This window comes from Molothrus ater, chromosome 13 (genome assembly GCF_012460135.2).
Source record: "Molothrus ater isolate BHLD 08-10-18 breed brown headed cowbird chromosome 13, BPBGC_Mater_1.1, whole genome shotgun sequence".
NCBI classification, from domain to species: Eukaryota; Metazoa; Chordata; class Aves; order Passeriformes; family Icteridae; genus Molothrus; species Molothrus ater.
This window is the reverse complement of record NC_050490.2, coordinates 20524660-20539617: the sequence shown is the minus strand read 5'-3', so window position 1 is coordinate 20539617 and position 14958 is coordinate 20524660. Positions and strand designations below refer to the sequence as shown.

Sequence of the window (14958 nt, the reverse complement as noted above, 5' to 3'; positions counted from 1 at the left end):
CTGAGAAGAGCCTGGCTTCTCCTTTGCATCCTCCCTTCAGATAGCTGCACACATCGTTGAGATTCCCATGGCACTATATGTTATATAAGATGAATAGTCCCAACTGTCTCAGCCTGTCCTGATAGGAGAGATCCTCTAGTCCATTAAGCATCTTAGTGACCTTTCCTTAAACTCTCTCCAGCTGCTTTGTATCTCTCTTATGCTGGAGAGCCCAGAACTGGACACAGGACTGCAGGTGTGGCATCTCTAATAGCAAAGTATTCACTGGGCTGATTTGGCTCACTAAAATGGGGTTAATGTATTCACCTGCGGCCTGATGAGAAATTGAATCGCTACAAAGGAGGGATGAACCCATACAGCTGCAGAAACATGGGTCTGGGAAAAGAAAACCAACTCCTACTTTCTGCCTGTCATGCTAGCTCAACACAGATCACAGAATCACCGAAAGGCTTGGGTTGGAAGGGACCTTAAAGATCATCTACTTTCAACTCATCCCACTGCCACAGGCAGGGACACCTTCCACTATCCCAGGCTAAAGTCCAACCTGGCCTTGAACACTTCCAGGGATGGGACAGCCAAAGCTTCTCTGGGTAATCTGTGCCAGTGCCTTACTATCTTCTTGGTTAAACAATGTCTAGCTCTGCCTCAGACAGCAGAGAGGGTGGGAACCAGAATGAAAAGGTAGTAATCTCAATATACTTGACTGGCTTTTTTCCTTCAGAATCTGATTTGGCCACTGCCGTAGGCAAAATATTGGCTTAATGGATCTTTGCTGACCCGATGAGATTGTTCTGCTAGAAGATTTGCCCTCATCCAGCCTTCCGTTCAGCTCTCTCTCCTGTCACGTTTCAGCTTTGCAGAAAGATTTCAGAAGCAATCAGATTTCTGTCTAGTATTCCTTACCTGAGTGCATGAATACAATAGATACAGCGTGGCATGTTCTTGCGATCATAGATATCTGTTGTTTCTGGGTAGAATATCTAAAGATAAAACAAAGGTAGCAGTCTGAATTTTATTCACTCTATACAGCCAAATCACATCAGCTCAATTCTTCCACATTACACTAGAGAAACAGCTCATGGAACACAACTCTTCAAGCTTCTCTGCCCTGGACCAATGTTTCTCCTAATGATGTGTCAATGCTTCCTTTTGTTTCCAATACCCAAATCAGAGCTGCCCTTTTCCTGCCAAGTTCTACATATGTGAATGGGCAGAAGCTTTCTTTTGTGTGTACACCAAGATACTGACTGGGTCATGAGGTATTAGCAAGGACTTCAGTGAAAGCCAAAGGATGAAAAAAAAGACTTACAGGAGAAGAGAGAAAACAGAATTTTGTTTGGATTAAATATGGTTGTGAAACAAGAGGAGAGACAGTTTCAAAGGGAAACTGGAATCCCAGACCAGCACTGAGGTGCTCTGCATACTATATTTTCAGTTAGCTGGACCCAAAAGCTTTCAAACACAAAGCCTTCAAAGTTTAACAAATGACATTTCAACTATTTCAGAAGTCCTGATTTATTGTAACATAATAAAGTATGTTATTTTCCAGCTATTTGAAGGTTCCTTGCTGTTGCCTATGAGAACAAAATAGCACTGCTCTTTCTGTAAAGGCAAGAGCAACTGAATGACCCTTAATTCCACAGCATCAGTTCCCTGGCTGTTCTGCATGGTAAAATACTTAAAGCACCAGTATCTCATGTAAATGTACTGAACCCCAACCTAGTTTCCTCAACATCTTCTCACATATTTACTTCCACTCAAAGCCTAATGCATCTGAAAAATCTTACCTCATACCTGGCACTTAATGCCCCTCCGTCTAAATCCCTCTTTTCTTTTTACCTAACCGCTCTAACGGCATATTTCAGTATTTTCTAATACAAAATGTGTTTCTGTAAGATCATCATAGATCCCAGGAAAGCTCAACTAGTAAATCACAACAAGTTATTTAAAAATCTTTGCCAAAACCCAAGTGTTCAATTTGCAAGTACATATGCAAAGAAAACATGCATCAACTTAAACTACACAATGCCAGTTTTGGTGAGACTATGCATAACATGGCTACAAAAAAACTTGACTATCAGCCTAATGCTACCACAGTTCCATACATTTTCAGGCAACTGTGTTTATTAGCTCTGAAAAGTTTATCTGGCCATTTCTCTAGTCAAGTCAATAATTTATACTTGATTAAGCCACACCAGGAACATTTTCAACTTGACGTGAAAATTTAACAGGAAAGTCTGAAGAAACAGAGAACATACTATTTTCTGTTGTGCTGCTATGTTTAGCATTGATTTCTAAAAAAACTTTCACAATCAAACTGTCACCTGGATACTGCTCAAAAGAATGCATGGCAAGAACCACATATTGCAGATATTATGCAAGATAAGTAATATCAGGGATATGGTACACAGGGATAAATTATTTTGCTCCTAGTCATTCTCACACATGTAGCAGAATGAAATCTTTCAGCAAGTTTTAGGAGAGAGTTTCTATAGGGACACAAATCTAGAAATTTAAGAATGAACTAGAGTAAGTGTGCTGATTTTTTTTGTAACAGTAAATGCTTCCACAGAATGCAAAGCTTTTTTGAGATTATTTATTTATTTGTATGTACAAGACAGAAGTTACCTTGGGGAGACCAATCTCAGACATGGCATTCAGCCACTGGATCACATTATCTGTGTGTCGGAAGTGAAGACCAGTTGCCTGAAATAAAAACCGGCAGAAACAAGAGGGAGGGCACTTAGAAACAAAATATCACAGCTGTCAAGAAAAGCAATGAGTTTCATTAACACAGATAGTGAAAACAGCACTTTTGCAGGAAAGAAGTCCGAAGTCTTCTATAAACACTCATATTGACTGTTTACAAGAAATTATTTTACCTAAGTGCAAGCTTAGAGATAAAGCTAAGAGTCCGCCCACCCCCAATCTAACCATTGTTCTAGAACGAAGGCAGAGTTTCTCAGGAAAGACTAATACAAATTAACTTCACGCTTATTTTCTCATAGTATTTCCATGCGTACATATTCCCATTTTAGATGTCTACCTAAATAAGTATCCATGATCAACAGCACTCACCTTATACCTAGTCTGTTCCCTGTCATAGATTTTCTTCACAGAAACTACTTTAGGGGAGAAAAAGTTTCCAAGTTTTGCCAGGTAGACTCCATTTCTCAATCCTTCTTCCAGCTCTGTTGTGGCAGGAAGCTCCTCATTCAAACAAGCCTCCATCCATCTGGAAGTGCAAAAACAACAAAGTTGGTCATATTAATACATTTCTAATTTGTGAACAAAATCCCATGCCAAACAACTCTCATGCTGCTGCTGCTGTCATACTCAAGCATACCATTCACTTAGCACTAGGGGTTGAAAACAGATATAACACTAACACAGAGTGGCATCATTAAAATGCTAGTCGGTAACACTTCAGAGAAAATATTAAGGAGAAGAGTTCACAGTTCATCAGCCAGAGTTTCAAAAGTAAAAAAATTATCTTCATGTTTCTCCTTCAGCCCATGACTTAGTTTGTACTGGTCTACAGATAGTGTGGCCATCCTGTCCTTTTAACTAACTTAACTTAAATCTTCCCCTTGTACCGGTTTATCTCACAAGAATTTCTTTACTCTCATAAAGTATTTGCTAGTTATTTCAGGACTTTGTGCCACTTACTCAAGCTCTTTTAAATGATCTCACAGAGAGGCCCTACAATGTTCACAGAATCATAGAACGGTTTGAGTCAGAAAGGACCTGAAGGCCTTTTTCATTCCAACCCTCTGCTATAAGCAGGAATACCTTCCACTAGACAAAATTGCTCAGACCATCCAAGACTGGTCCTGAACACTTACAGGGATAGGGCAAGCCACAATTTCCTGGGCAAACTGCTCCAGGTGCCTCAACACCCACACAGTAAAGAATTTTTCCCCTTATATCGAATCTAAACCTACCCTCTTTCAGTTCAATGATGATGTTCACAAGTCTATCTTCCTATATGTCTTCTCCCATCCTACTATTACATTTCAAAAACAGGGAAAAAAACATGGAACAGGCATTCTACTCCTCATAACTTATTTTCCCTTATATTGTTGCCTTCTATCTCATCAAATGGTATCACAGACCTCATGACAAAAATAAAGACTACAGCAAAACATTTTGAAAAAAATCACTGTTCTCAAAACAGAGGTGCATCTTGATATTTTTTCTATACAAGCCACTGGAGGCTGTAAACTGCAAGCTCAGCTACAGTTTCACCTGAAGATGACCTGCTACCTGACTGCTCTAGTCTCTAAAAAAGGGACCTGCACAACCACAGGCCATTTTCTAAAGTGTCTTACTCAGACCATGCCTCACTTGCAGCTGAACTCTAAAGCTCTTACAGGACTTGGACCAATTAAGATCACAGAAAGGCGACTTTCAAGACAACGGGGATCCAAAATAGCAACAGTCCATACTACAAAACCGAGCTGACAGACAGTATAAGGTAAACAAAGTCAATAATTTGGCTTACAGGGATTATAAACCCACATTACTGGCACTGATCTGAAACACAAGCAAGTAGTTGATCCTGCTGCAACCCAGTGCACTTTAAATCCCAAATGAGACACCACTGCCCTGTGGACTGCAGCCTGAGCCCAGGAAAAAGGTGGGGCTTGCAACCTAAAGCAGGACCTGGAAAGTAGTGTTTACCAGGAAGAAAAGGTTTCTGGAAACACCTGGAAAATATCTATACATAAACTACAAAAAGAAACTCAGTTCTTAAAACTACTGTTTTTCCAGGTTTTGCCACTTTCCTCTCAAAACTTAGTCGCTCTTGAATATTAAGTTCTAGAAAAATGTGCATACTAACTGAATATGTGATAAACATGACATAAGTTTAAAAATTCTGGACTATTATCAAAAAGATACTGTCACTTGCATGCCACAGACCATTAGAACCAAAGATTCCTGAGAGGACACAGAGCTACTCAGATGCTGATAGAGTCCAAATCATAGCAACAGTTTTCACAACACCTTCCCAACTACCTTACCGGGAAAACAAAAAAAACACCAAAAAACATCCACTTTCTTCAGACTACAAGACCTAAAGTAAGTAGAAGGACATGTGACCAAACAATTTAATTAGTACCTTATGGAAGGACACAGAGGCAGTGAGTTTTGTCTGTCTCCATAACGAAAGATAAATGGCCCATAATTAGAACATAAGCTATCTCAATGTACTCATACCTGTTTCAACAGGTTCTTAGGTGGGTGTTATTATAACTACAAAACTAGAGCAATTTACATACAGTAATGTTCCTGCTTGGTGTAGCATTGCTTAACCATTTGCTAAGCCAGAGGACAAAGCTATGTTTTCAGAAAATATCATTCAGTACCTTTTATATTTAAAAGCTCACATACTTGTATTAAAATTAACACCTGTCATCCTTAAAAGGCAGAAATACATGTGGAATTTCCAGAAGAATGAGACAAATACATTTCTCAATGAGCAGGGAACCCAGCTGTTGGGCAACAACCTCTACTCCTTTTCGACGTTAGGCATTAGAACAATATGCCATCAATAAGCTTTTTGCAGAAACTTTCAATTATTTTCTGCTACTTCTGCTACTTGTTTCCACTATGCTCCCTCCCTCTCACCAGTACAGAAAACAATGTTTAACCCAGAATTATTTTTTCAATCAAGTTTCATCACATGACTGCATAGATAATACTGGACTTACAATTTTACTGAAGCTAGCTCTAATTAAAGTAGTAAGTGCAACTTTCCAATCAGTTAGTCATAGTGTTACAAAATTCCCCTCCTAGAAAAAGATTCTTGAATACCTACATGCAGCTACTACCATCAACTGCAATTTAGAGCCAGGCTTTCCTGACAAGACATGACAATGAAAAGGTAACATCAGGTATTGTTGGGCAGCCAGTCTCTCAAGTAACATTGTCTTCAAGCTTTCAAAGGAAACACTGCTCCATTACCAAGGACTGGAAAAAAAATAACATCATCATCTCAACTAGCAACTTTTTTATTCTCCCACAATATGGCGTTATTGAGAGTTATGACAAATTTACACAAATGTGTCCTTATGTTTGAAAAGTATCATAGGTGTAATTGAACCACTACTGGAGTTTAGACACAGCAAAAACTTAACACTGATCATATGGCATACCTTTTGCTCTTTCACTTGTGAAAATGTTGAGTCTGGCTAAACCTGAGACAATTGAAATAGTGTGGAAAATAAATAAAAAGCCACTCTTTTCCTCTCAGACTGATTATAGACAAGCCTGAGGAAGTAGAACTAGCAAACCATCTCTCCAGAAACTGTTGCAAATTAAATAAACAAAAATACTAGAGCAGAAAATTTTAAAAATGGAAAAAGACTCTACGGAAGGCTGCTCATTTCATGACAGGACTATCATGCAGTATGTTCCAGCACAAAAAGAAAACAGAGCATGGCACACAAAATACAGAAGGCATCAATAGTTGAAAAAAGTGATTTTATCCACCAATGAGGAAAGCTCACTTCTTGGTCATCATTAAGTAGCAATAATTTCCAAGTAAAACTAATTATTTGAAGGGGCCAGAAATATAAATAACATTTTCTAACCTTCAATTCTCCTACCACTCCAAAACACAGACCTAGCCAGGGACATTTTTCAACTCTGAGATGACACAGTGGCCCAACACACCATCTAAGTCTGCATCTGGTGGTCAGTTCCACTGTGCAGGCTCAAGAGTGACATTATACCACTTCCAGCAAATAAGAACTCTAAGAAGATAAAGTATGTAACCTTGACACATCATGCTGAAGAATAACTGGTACAATTTGTATCAGTACCAACACTATTGGTTGAAGCTCAGTTCCACATCACATTCTGCTTACTGAATACCTCACCAGTTTCATTAGCAGGAAAGATGCACACAGAACCTCCATGTGAACTTCTGAGTCACTAGTTTGAGAGCACTGGCCACAGAGTTCCTGATCGTAGGTCAGAATCCTGTGAGTCTTCTCTTTGTAAGCATGTCAGTGCCACAGCAGCGCTTCTTTGCTTCCAGCGTTCCCCTACCAACTACATTGCAGAAGGTCATTGTCTTCTTCTTCAAGAGTGTATGCTCCATTTCCGCCTGAATGAGGAAACGGAGGGAGACCGGAGGGGCACAGAGCTTAACTCTCTTTCCAGGGGCATATATGACTGTTAGTCTCTGATCTTCATAACACTGTCTATATACCATACCAATGTATTTTAATTAGGAAAACAAGCCTACCTAAGTTTGTGCTTTAACAACATAGTTAGACTGCCTTAAACATCTCCTTCTCACAACCATGAAACAGGCAGGCTATTTGCCCAAAATCACATTCTTCAAAGACATTTTCAACACGTGATTTCCATGCACATGCTCAGACTGTGAGTACAAATTCTTGAAATGAGGTCATTTTTGTGCACTTTTGAAGTGCCTGGAGCATCAATAAAATCAATACTGGATACTTTTGTGGTACAACTCTACCAAATATCACAGTGCTAATGCAAAAGTTCCTAAAGTTGTCTAGTCAGGGCTAAAAAAAGAAAAGCATAAAACATATAATAATAGTTTTGCTCACAAGAAAATAAATGAAAAATTTGTTCTTGATATGCCAAAGTTGGTATGAAAACCTGCAGCAGTAAAGACCCAGACATATTCCAGTACTTCAGTTTTTGGTAGTTACTTAGCTAGATTCACAATTCCAGGACAGCTACATTTTGAGCAAGAAAGACCTGTAACATGATCAACCTGTTCCTGTGTTGAAAACTACATTTATTTATGTGGAAAGTAGTTTGTTTCACAGGATTTATGACATACAGTAAATAATATAAACCTCCTTAAGTAATAGTTTGTGATAGCATCTTATTCTTCATGTGGCTGCTGTAACAGGAGAATTTGGCAAAAATCTTAAGAGATGGCAGAAAACATACAAGAGGTCAGAACTCTGACAAATGGAGTTTCAGTGATCACAGTATAACCATCAGTCAGAAGCTGGAAATGAGATAGTGAATAATGCTAGCCTGCCATTTAATTCCTACTACAAAAATGACAAATTATGTCACACAATGACTTACAGCATACTAAGCATTCCATTCAGAACAACAAAACCTCAATAAAGAAAAACTGTTTCCCTTTCCCTAACTCCCCAATGGATTTGCTCACCCTCAGGGTCCATATTTGTATAATACATCAACTTTTTTTGCCCGCCTTGTCTAGCACCCAGCGCTGACACAATTTAAAGCGTTATCATCTTTTGCCTGAGAACTCATCCTACAGAAACAAGGCTCATAAAAGAAGACTAAGGGACACCAGCACGTTCCAGACAGCAGGTGTCCTATCTAAAGGAAGGTACCAACAATACTTATTTAGAATTCCACTCTTCAAAGATCATAATCACATCCCAGGGAAGGGTGGAGGGAAGAGGAGCACAGGAAGGCTTTCACAGTGGTGCAACAATCAACATCCTGGGAAACAAGATCACCATCAAGAGATACAATGTTCAAGATCAGTCCCTTAAAGTCTTCCAAAGCGCGTAAATCCAAAATCACACTTGTTAAACTCAGAGGACTTTGCTCATATCAGTATGACACATTGTCAGGTACCTTTACAACCATTAAAATTACACCAGTAATTACTATAAAACTATCAGGATTGTAAATTGACTTATTCTATTGAGCTATATGTGTTTACTAAAACACATTTGACTGCTGATTGGTCTATTTCTAACCCTCTATTTCTCTACCAAAAGCATCATTCTTAATTTCACTTTCAACTCAAATAGCTTTGAAAAATCTAACAAGCCAAAATAGAAATTTAGTTTTTTTGTTACTTGCCCCAGAAAAGAAAAAGCTCTTGCTCAAGCAGGAAAAGGATGTTCAAGCTATCCACCCAGAAGAGGCCATTACACCTGGCCCAACAAGGATCAGGAGGTCCAGGACCTGTTGCCCTGACAAGGAGGGTGACCAGTCATCAAGTTCTCCTCACATCTTCTGCACATTTTCTCAGCTGGCAACCAGATGGAGAATTTACAGGTTACAGATAAGGATAAACCTTTCCATACCTTTTGATAGTAAACAGCGATGACTATCTCTGTCCAGTACCACCTCCATGATTCACCAGCATTTGTTCACTATGCTCTGCCTTCAAAGGGGGTCTAGCGAAACCAAACATGCTGGGATCTGGATGACTAGCAGCTAATCCAGGCATTGTTAAAGACAATTCATTCCAACTGTTGCACATCGCACCTTCACATCTAGATGCTTCTGTTTGTGATCGTTTAGTCCTTCTTCTAATGCAATTCCCCAGAAATGTACCAAGGAAAAGATGCATGGCTGCTGTAGCACCACAGCAGAGGAAAAAGTGGTGAGAGCAAAAGGGCAGCACCTTTTTTCTTTTCCCAACAGTATCTGCATTAAGCACCCAAAAGAATGTACAAGACTATGGCCTGAAAACTTTTTCACTGCTCACTACTGCAACACCACAGGTATGGCATTTTTTTGACTAACCATACTATTCATTTTATTGAAAGATGAAGATTCCCATACTCCAGCAGATCATTCATATGTAGAGGCAATCTCAAATATTTTTACTGCAGTTACAAACGTAGACTTGGCAGGCATTCTCACAGATGGTTAAGAAGAGAAAACTTGGAAGACAGCCTCAGCTCTTCATCCAGTTCACCTGAACAAGGGCACTAGACAGCCGTGGAAAAAACCCCAACAAAAACTTCTCCTCAAAATAACTCATTCTACCAGCTCTACACAAATCAAGGAATCACCTCAAAAGATGAAAGAAAGATTTCTCAGAGAGTTAACAATGGCAAAGTAGAATAAATGTATCACATCAGGAGTGTTATCCTCCAGAAAAGTAGGTGGATATTTAAATGCCTTTCAGTAAGGTTTGTACAGATGGAGAGCTAGGAAAACAAGTACTAGCCACAGCTAAAAGAACATTCTCATTATCCACACAGGCATTTTCAGTTCAAAGATACAAGAGAGCAAGAAATAATCGAGTAGCATATGTCAGATTTTTCCCAGTGATTGATGTACTTTTCCTGGCAACATGCAGCTGAACCAAAGACAATACTGATACTCTGTCATTAAAATCTTTCCCTCTACTACTCCCCATCTCCTTAAAAGTAAATATGAGGTTCCTCTTTGCTCCCTTGCAAACACTGCCATAAACCTGTAAAAATTCTCTTAGCTGCTCTTGCTGATGAGGATACTGCTGCACTTGCCATGTCTGCCAAAAAAGATTGATCATTTGTCCTGCAGAGCTTTCAGATGAGTATCGAGCCCACAGTCAAGAGGAACGTAATTATCAAACACACAGAAATCTTTTTCAAGATAATTGCCTTGATCATTTAGCATTAGAAACTAAATAGGCCTAAATGCCTGGAAGCTACAACATCACTGAAGTTATCACTCCTCAAGACCAACTTGATTTCTTGTAAATAAGGGTTATGAAGAAGCAGTCCACAGTACTTAATAGCCGAGAACTGTTAGTAACATCTGTTTGCTTTGGTTATTTTGGGCTGCTTTCTCCTTACATTATACACAGTACTCCTTCAGAAAGCACCGTCCAAAAAGAAAAATCCTGGTCTCTGAACAAACAGTTGTTTCTTTCTTCCTTGCCTGCTGTTCATTACCATTCCCAGTGAGTCATAAAAGAAGTATCTGAAGTAAGGCAAAGATGGTGGTACTCCACCACTGTCCTTTCTGTACCTCTCTCCACCCACTTCTCAGAAAAAATAGTCCTGAATGTGCATTCCAAGTCACTTCCAGTCCAGACAGCCACTCCCTGCAACTGCATGAGGTCACACGAAACAGAACAGGATCTGTAGAGAAATACCTCAAGTCCAAACAGGAGCTGATAAAAGCCCAAATAAAGCAGTAAGAGCTAAGTAGGAGTTACTTCAACTTATAACTAGTGATAATAAAATATTGTCTATGAATACTCCTGGTTTACAATCTAACACGACACTTGCATTGTGTCTGAGAGAAGCAGAAAACAAACAAAAAAACCCACCACAAAACAACACATGTGAAAAACCAATCCAAACAACCAACCCAAAACCAGTATCTGACCCAATCTCCAAGTGGAAACATTGATGAAGGATATTATAGTAAAACACCCTGACTTCTAGAAAAGGACCACAAAAAATCAGGTCTCAGGCTGCTTCTATTAAGACAAATATACCCTTACCCTTCTGTGAGAATGAGCTGGCAACAGAACAGAGTATATTTTTGCAGTTTTATCTGCACTGCCACAGCTTTTCTATTAGATTACTGTGATTTGGAGACAGGGAAAAACAAAAAAACAAAACCAAACCAAAACAAAACAAAAAGTAAAGCAATCCAAACAAACAAACAAAAGAACATGGAAAAGAAAATTTGAAGTATTAAACAACACTTATTAATAAAGCCATTTTTCTTCAAGAATGAGGCACCTGGCTCACACATAGTAGAGGAATCCCTCTATTCACAATCTTCATTTTAACTCCAAATTTCATTTCAGTCTTTCGCAATCTTGAGCAACTTAGGGAAGCAGAGTGTAACTTTCTCCAACTAGCAAGAATTAATTCCTGTTTCACAAGACTGTTGCACATTATTAACTGAAATAAAAAACTACTAAATAACAATAGAAAAACAGTGACAGTCGAAAAAGACCAATCAAACAACTCTAATAATGCTTCTGATGTATGCTCATTAGCAGACAGGTCTTGCAAACAGCTATAAATTGCCATAAATAGAGTACAGAAGTGCCTGAAGTTACACTGCACATGGGCCATCACATCAAACAGATCAGAAATTCAAACTTTTCTAAATTTTTTACTTCAGTACTAAATTAGGTGCTAGCCAATTATTATCTTACTGTCTTCTAACATCTAAAAAAACCCACTTTGCTTCTAGATTCCATATCTGTTGCTCAGTTAAAGGGCTAGCAAGCCTCTAACAATGCCAATACAATGCTAATCAGCATGTTGTTAACCACATGATTTTACTTGTCTTTATGTTGTAGAAGAAAAAATAAATACAAACTACAGTGTTTGAATGCAATACTATACTGTAATAATATAGCATGATTACAGGGAAGAGGAGAGGAGTCACCAACTGCTGCTCTTCAGCTGCCTCCCACCCTGCCTTGGCTACCTTTACAACACCTTTACAACATTCACCTTTCCAGCTTCTGAGCGTGACACAGAGTACACCAGCTACCTTCCTTGGCTCTTAGGTCCTCCTCTTCTCCTTAGAGATATAATTTCCAATCCGACATTCTCTCACCATGAAGAAAGATTATTAGCCCTCTCACAGCTCAGAGGGACTGTAATCAATATAACAAGAAAAAGGCCACAGTATCTAATTCAGATGCTACGTCTCAGTTACACTACTGGCAAAGAACTCAAATATAGAAAATCTCAGATCAAGGGCATTAATTTCAAACACACTGATCTCTTATAGTTCTTGTTTAATTGCTTCTGCTAAATAAACTCCTTACCAGCAAAGCAGCCAAGAGCCCTCTTCTAGACCGCACTAGTAGCAATAAATAAAACTTGAAGGGCAATTTACAAAATAATTTCTCAGGAAGGAAAAAAAATTCCTGGAAGTAGACAGTGAACTCAAGCCTTTGCTCTCCCTTGTGTATCTTAATTATTAAACTCAGAAGTCTGCTCCCCCCTCCTGGAGCAGATTTAATCTTTAACTCCTATGTTAAGTGATACGGCCTTCTCTATAGGAATCAGGAACTCCCACTCACATATACATGAATAGCCTGTATGCCACTAAGCAAACATGAGTTATGGGTTGGATAAGGGTTGAGGCTCTCCAAGCAGACCTTCCACTTCAAAAATATGTGCTCCTACTGCCAAGGTGGATACAAGGAAGGCTGTACACTTGCCTTTAGAGCAGCACAGCTGTTTCTTCATTCTTTACAAAACATACTGGCTACCACTAGGCATTATTTGAAACATCTCAATGCTCACCCTGAGACAAGAGTGAACACTTCTTTTTCCTGACGAGGTGTGGCAAAAATCAAATGCCCAGCTGCTCAACCTCATCAACATCAAGACAACACTCAGAAGCAGAAACAAGATCACTAAGAACGTCGGAGTCAAAGCTGATTTATTTAAAGAGTAAGTACCCACGATTAAGCAAGAGCTAGACAAAAATATTAAAGCTGTTATTGTAAAATGTATTTTTGCCTGAGGTGGTTTTTGGTTTTTTTGCAGACCTGAGCATGGAATTCCAGTGGGAATCAGCACCTCCTCTAGCATTTACTCCGAGGTTGAATGCAGGAAGAACCTATAAGTGAAGGATCTGGGGCTCCTTCAAGCTTGGACGATGACTACAGTGCAACTCATCTCTTCCTGTTTGCCCCGTATTTGCTGCTAGACTTTGGATTCAAAGGGAAGGAGTTATTTTGAAACACAGTCAGATCTTGCTTTTTACTTCAAACTTCATTCAAGTCTGTATGGAAGGAAAATTATTATCTACTAGTAACTAAGCAGTCTCTGCGAACTTACAACAGTGATAACTCTCATAAAGCTCCTAAAGGACTACAGCATAAACTGCGTGCTCCCTGTCCCTTCAAAAATATACTAAAAATTCTTGGTAAAATTAAAGTCCTGGAATTCAATCCTTTATATTCTGCCAGCAGAACTGAGTTTGAACTTGTACAAACTCAGTACTTCCTCCTCAGTAAAATCACTACAGCTGAACATGCCTGCCTTGCTAAGGAAGAATGACACAGATTTATACAAAATTCATCACCCAGTCAGGGAAAATAAGAATAAAAGTTATTTCAATATTTTAAACAAAAATCAGGAAAAATCTAATTCAGCAGGATTGAGTGAAGGGTAACACTCAGGAAAACACAACAGACTATATAAATAAAAGATGAGAAACAAATGTCAGCAGCACAACTTCAAGGTGACAACTCAGCAAAACTCTACTATACCATAACATCATGAAAAAGCAGATACCATGCAATAATGTATGATACTACCAAATCCGTTGGAGTATACAAAATAATCATTGCACTTTTGTAAGTATGCCCACTAAGGCCCTGTTGGAAAAGTTTTCTCTCTTTTGGCAGTGAACTTCCAGAAAGATACTGAGTGCCCAGAAAGCAGTCTGAGCAACCCAGGGAAAAGTACTACAGATCTATTAAATAGATGGATGCATGGAGAACTATGCAAGAATCGAGGTCTCAGTGTGCAAGGAATATACACTGTTACAATTTAAATTTGTAAAAGGTTTCAGTTAAGAGGAAGGGAGTAACTGTTTTTCATGTGCACTGCTAAGCCAGGAGGCAATATTGCACCAGACATATACAAGTTAGACAACGGGACGCGATGCCTTTGGGTTTAGAATTAAGAGTTAGACAGGGTTATGGGACAACGGGCTTTTTATCTCGGTATCTAATAAGGATTTTTATGGTGCAATAATTCACCAAGGTGGAATAGACCAAAATGTACACACACAGTAGATCACGTATACAATTTTACAGACTTTGTAAATTAGTATATTTAAAAATTATGCTCCACTGAGAGGTTTAAATGAACAGTGTCACATTTTCTTATCTTCAAGTATTTTCCCCCAGATGGACTTAATTTTAGTTTACAGGAAATGTTTTAGAGGGAGTCTTGTTTTTTCAAGATACCATAAGATTTTTTGGCCTCCAAGTGCAAGGCCTTCAGGATGTTTGGTCTTCTGGCTTAATAGAATACCAGAATAGAATATGCTAAGATATTAGATTTAAAGAATTACAAGTATGCATGTTAAGAGTATTGAGAATATGTAAGTGGTATATAAAAAGAAAAGGTAAAAAATCATCATAGCATCAGGAGAACCCATCCAGTGCTAGGAATAACAGAACAAACAGCTACAGAGCCCTTGTCATGAAGTCTTTGAGAACCTTAGAAATACACATCAGAGGTCGGTTGGTTT

General features: G+C 38.8%; 1 protein-coding gene across 1 annotated transcript in view; it reads right to left on the bottom strand.

Moving 5' to 3' along the window:
• IQGAP1 (IQ motif containing GTPase activating protein 1) overlaps positions 1-14958 on the bottom strand; it is a 54072-nt gene that overhangs the window by 36864 nt on the left and 2250 nt on the right. Inside the window, exons 3-5 of the mRNA XM_036389357.2 lie at positions 3079-3235; positions 2629-2706; positions 904-980 (exon numbers count right to left, since the gene is read on the bottom strand). Coding sequence (XP_036245250.1) covers positions 904-980; positions 2629-2706; positions 3079-3235 — 312 coding nt within the window. The remainder of the gene's footprint in view (positions 1-903; positions 981-2628; positions 2707-3078; positions 3236-14958) is intronic.